Source organism: Phalaenopsis equestris, unplaced genomic scaffold (genome assembly GCF_001263595.1).
Source record: "Phalaenopsis equestris unplaced genomic scaffold, ASM126359v1 Scaffold001216, whole genome shotgun sequence".
Taxonomy (NCBI): domain Eukaryota; kingdom Viridiplantae; phylum Streptophyta; class Magnoliopsida; order Asparagales; family Orchidaceae; genus Phalaenopsis; species Phalaenopsis equestris.
The window spans coordinates 269,367-274,752 of record NW_018165655.1 but is presented as its reverse complement, the minus strand read 5'-3'; the positions used below and the strand labels follow the sequence as shown (position 1 = coordinate 274,752).

At 31.5% G+C, this 5,386-nt stretch overlaps 1 protein-coding gene across 1 annotated transcript in view; it reads right to left on the bottom strand.

The window, feature by feature from the left end:
* Nucleotides 1-4,865, bottom strand: part of LOC110033542 (carboxyl-terminal-processing peptidase 1, chloroplastic) — a 94,210-nt gene extending 89,345 nt beyond the window's left edge. Inside the window, exon 1 of the mRNA XM_020737563.1 lies at nucleotides 4,614-4,865. Within this exon, the coding sequence (XP_020593222.1) occupies nucleotides 4,614-4,670 (57 nt within the window). The 5' untranslated portion in view covers nucleotides 4,671-4,865. The remainder of the gene's footprint in view (nucleotides 1-4,613) is intronic.
* Nucleotides 4,866-5,386: the final 521 nt, after the last annotated feature.

The window sequence follows — 5,386 nt, the reverse complement described above, 5'->3', positions numbered from 1 at the left end:
AAAATCGGCCTTGATCAAAATCATACATAGACTTTACACCAGAGACAGAGGCTTCATCCGTAAGCTCTTTGGGATATAACGAAGGTGTGAAGAATCTCTGATTGAGGCTACACCTCTCGGAGCAAAGGTATAACTCACTTACTTTCCCGGACCTTCGCGAGTTCTACATCTACAATGGCTTGATTTCATAGCATTTTTACCATATAGATGTATTCGTCTTTTCAAGACGAACATTTTAAAAAAATCATATATTACTTGATAACGATATGCATATTTGCGTAATATCCCATATTTAAATATTATAATTGTAATATTATTTGTTTCATAGTGAAAAACATACTTAGCATTTGCTCTGGATTAAGTTTTTGTCTTTGATGCAAATTAAGAATAACTATTAAGGTAATTAAACATATAATAGCATACATCACAATTTTACTTCTATATAAAAAATCGGGATCAGTTTCCACGATTGCTTATAAGAAATTCAAATGGGAATGACTTAATGTGAAACATTTATTTTCGGGACCCAAAGGATTGAATAATAAAAGATGTCAAAGATATTGAAGAAGCTTCAGTGACATATTAAACCAACATATGATTTGGCTTTACATCTTAGAAAAAGAGTTTATTTAATGTTTCAGTCTTATAAATTATTTAGATATTCAAGACTTATGTCTGCATGTCATATACAAATGACCCGAGAAAATAGAAGAATTTATGTCGTACTGAATAACAGCCTCTGAATCCTAAAAAGAGTTTAGGAATTATATCATACGATATGCAATCATATATTCCTAAAACATAGTGTGAGGATTTATGTCATACCAGATTAACAACCTCAAAGTTCTATGAGTGTATATTATTTATTTCTATGGAAGGGCAGCTAAACTCCTTACACTTTTTGTTGTTGTAGTCCCAACCGTTGCTCGAAGATGAATCATCACTCAATCAAGTAGTTGTCTTGTTTCGAGAAAAGAAGAGAGAAGAGAAAACATATCTTAAACAACTTATTTTAGATTATTAATGTGTTATTGTACAATGTATTTTGAATTAGTGTTTATCATTGTTGAAGAAAAAAGTGGGGGAAGGGGGTTTATTTTATGTTAAGCGACACCGGTTAAGATATCACAGTTTCATCATCCCAACATCACTTTTAATTTTTTATTTACTCAGTTCCATCATCCCAACATCACTTTTAATTTTTTATTTACTTAGTCTAAACAAGTTATTAAACTCATTTAGACTGAAAAATTCTTGTTAGCAACCGTAGGTTACCTCATCCAAGGCAATCACGTAAATCTAAAAAGATGAATTATTATTATGTTATTATTAGTTTATTGAACTTTCAAAAACATTTCTTTCTGTTTTGAAAATGTTCTCTTATATGATTTTGAAAGGTGTTGAAATTAAAAAAAATTATATTTTGGTTGTGTTATAGAGTTCAAATTCTAAACATATATCCTGTGTTTGCTACCCTAGGGTTATATAAAAACATGCCAGAAAAACAACAAAGAGTGAAAAGTAGTAAAGAGCAGTAGAAATAATAATAATACGGGTATAAACAAATGTGTACAGCATTGTGTAGTAAAAGAGAAATGGTTGGTGCGTACCTGCCGCCTCTGATGATACTATAAAATATATTACAATTCTATAATAAAAGTGTATATAAGAGAAAATGGTTAGACAAAGATTTAAAATTTAAATATGGACATTTAAGCATGCATATTTTCATAAAAAGTTAAATGGTAGACATATGGAAAATAAAAAGAGGTATAAGAATTTAAATTGGGAATGGGCTCAACTATAGATTTTTCATTTGTAATAATCCCACGGGTAATCGATGCATCGAAGTCTAAATATCAATATTGAATAGCTACTACTAGCAAATCATTTATTAAGGTTGGGCGACTACTAATACCAGCTGACTAACAAATGAGCATGTAAGAATTTTCAGCCGCATGTGTCATTTGTCTATATATGATGTTCCTGTATGTGATGTTTTTGTAATTTGGTAATTTCTAGATTTCTAGCGACTGATATTAAGAAATAGTTAACAAGTCTTTCAAAGCTAAAGTTAAAGCCACCAACAAACTATAGATGTGAAAAAGGCAACTATAATCAAATATGGTTTAAAATTTCAGCCATATAAGCATGAATATAGTCTTACATCAATGCCCTTACCCCACATTTTCCAACTAACAAATCTATCTGATATTCCATATGCATTTTTTTTAAAAATTTAGATATTTTGTTCACAAAATAAAAAGTATGAGAATGGCATCGCGGTATTTTGATAGCACAAATGCCCCGAAAGTTTGATATAGAACACAAACTTTTAGAAATTATATAAATAAATATACAAAAATTCCAAAGCATGTATGAAAATCTACTAGAATATATGCATACCACACAATTGCTTGGCATTTATACATCTAACACCTAAATTTTACTTCTCATTTTTTTTATTCACTCAATTCTTATGTTTCTATAGATTTAACTTTAAATTTTTTATATTTAATAATATGGAACTCAAATCATATAAAAAATAACAACATATTATTATTTTTTTTTTTAAAGTATAGGTTGAATGTACCTAAGTGTTATGTATGTAGATATAAAAATTTAGATGTGAGATATGTGAGTACATAAGAATTGTGTGTTGTGCATCAAGATTTTTCAATGTTCTTATGATACCAAGATTTTGGAAAAGAAAGTGAAGAATACCCAAAGAATTCAAGAGAATTTCCTTAGAAGCAACTCTTTTTATTTAATATTTTTGGTTTTTTATGCGAAATTTTTATTTAAAGGAAAATTTATAAACTTACCGTCGACTTCCAATTAATTTACATATACAACACTTAAATTTTTATTTTTTTTTGTACATATACGCCACCTTTTCTATGCATGACAATGTGGGTTTCACTTCATAGAAATTTTAAAAAAAAGGGAGTATTATTTTTTATGTGACATGAAAGAGTTAGGTGGTATAAAGGTCAAAAAAAGTAAAATTTATGTATTAGATGTGTACATACATATGAAGATAGTGGTACATATGTAAATTCCAAAAAACCTATATATATCAGAGTGACACGTGCCAAACACAGAAACAAAACTGGAAACATGCCTTCCCCTGCAATGAATAGTAATCTTTCCACAGATTCCTATTTTGGCGATAGATTTGGAGAGCTGATTCATATAGCTTCAAAACATTCTACACGGCAGTATCATTTCCAAGGGATGCTGAGTTTTTTTTAAGTTCATCACTTTGGAGAGTTTGTTCCACAATAGCAGCAAAAATCATGAAAGAAACTTTTAAGCAAGGAAATTTATCTCTATGGAAATCCTAAACAACCATACAGTGGTAGCATCTAAAAGTTTACCACTACAGAGCTTTATAATCTTTTTTTTTATTATTTTTTTAAGTGGAATGAAAGGTACAGAAAAGTGAGGCCCATAATAGAACAACTAGTTGATTTAGCTTTTTCATATGCTTTCTGTATTGGGAAAGAATCAAGAAGTGTGTCCATCAATCTACCACTAACATTATGAAGCAATGACAAAAATTGTGAACAAGAAATTTTTGTTGATCCTAGCAAGGCAGCTCAAAACAAGCATAAGTAGAGTAAGATCATTTCTAGCGGCTCATCCAGAAGCCTTTCCTATCAAGAAAAAGTTTTGCAGCTGCTGTTGGCTCTCTAATCTTCCAAAGTATCTCTTCTTTGCTAATTAAACCTCTAAAGTCTGTTAATCAATCAAGAAACCAAAAGAACTCCCCATCTTCAAAGATGTAAACCATAAATAGCTCAAGAATAAATAAAAACCCAAAATAATGTAATGTGTTTCTCCTCGTCTTTATTTGATAAATTAGTATAGCTTTTTATAGCATTCAAGAAAATTGTTAAAACATTCGTTATATCCAAGAAGATTCACAACATGATGATATCAGAAAAGATGAACAAAAAACTCCAAGTTCTTGATGTCCTTCCCTTCTTCCTTCTTTCACCAATTATTCAATTATTCTTTTATATTTTAGAAAGCAAAGAAGATATCAAACCATTTATCCTTGAAAAAATAAATATTGAACCAAAGCATAGCATACGATTGCACCCAAATCTCTTTGTGTTTGTGACAATCACCAAATTTAAAAATTGTGCATATCAATCAAATTTCCTTATACAAGAAATGAATATTGCAATTCAAAGTAACCTCAAATGTTTCAATGGCAAATTCTTAGTTTGGGAAGAATCGGATAAGTAAAACTATATATAGAATTTACTAAAAGCACAAGAGCAAAAAATCTTGTAAATCCATGAGGTAGCAAGCCAGGAATTCATTCATAATTCTTGATAATAAAAGCAGAATATTAAGTGAAACAAATTCCTTACTGTAGGATCAAGAACATATCACTTAAACAAAAATACTCCAATGATCAACCAAAGTATAGAGAAGGAGAAGAGAGTCTTACCCTCAAATGATCGAAGAAAATAAAAACTTGAATCAAAGAGCAAATCAAGGAAGAGTCGAGTGAGTTTGATCGAGTATCCAAATTAGGCCACATAGCGCATTGCAAGAGGGGGTATTTATATTCAAAGAAGGGGGTGTGGCTAGCTTACCAAACGAGCTACTGGAGGTGAAGATAAACACCACAGGGATATGAAAAATGCCCGCATTAAGAAGAAGGAAGGTGCCCGAACTATCTTGGGCGACAAAATTTCCTACCGGCAAAGCAACCGGCGGCTAGAAGGAATGCCACGGGGAAGTGTCTGATTAGGGCACAGGAGAAAGGAGGATGACAGGATCCACGAAGGACAACACAGGCGCCCGTTAGGGTTTTGAACAAAACAAATCCTGTAGAGAGTGATGTGGCCGCGAGCGAGGAATTACCCGAAAGAGGGAGGCAAGGGTTTCTTTTATTAAGAAATTCCTTTAACAAATTCATCAATTTACTTACAATTCGATATTGACCGGAACCCTACCAATATGAATATTTTTTTTTGATAAAATTGACGTTCCATACGCACTGGTACGGTCAGTTTTGTTATTTAAGGTCATTCGGACAAATCATCAATAGTCGAGCCAATTGGACTCAAATCCGTGCACGTCGGGATAAATGAAATTTTTTAGTACGACCGAAGCTACTTAAAGAGGAAAACACTAACTTGTCATTACCTAAGCCACAACCAAAGTCAAACATATCCCTCTGGACATTAAGTTAATCGGCATACGTCAAATGGTCCCTTTATGATATTCAAATCCTTATGGGAACTCAACCTGAGTTTCAATACGTTGGTTTTAATCCACTCAATCAAATGTTAATGATTTGAAATCGTACATATAAAACTACAAAGAGCAAGGAAATAACTTGAATTTCTAAAAGATGTGGGTT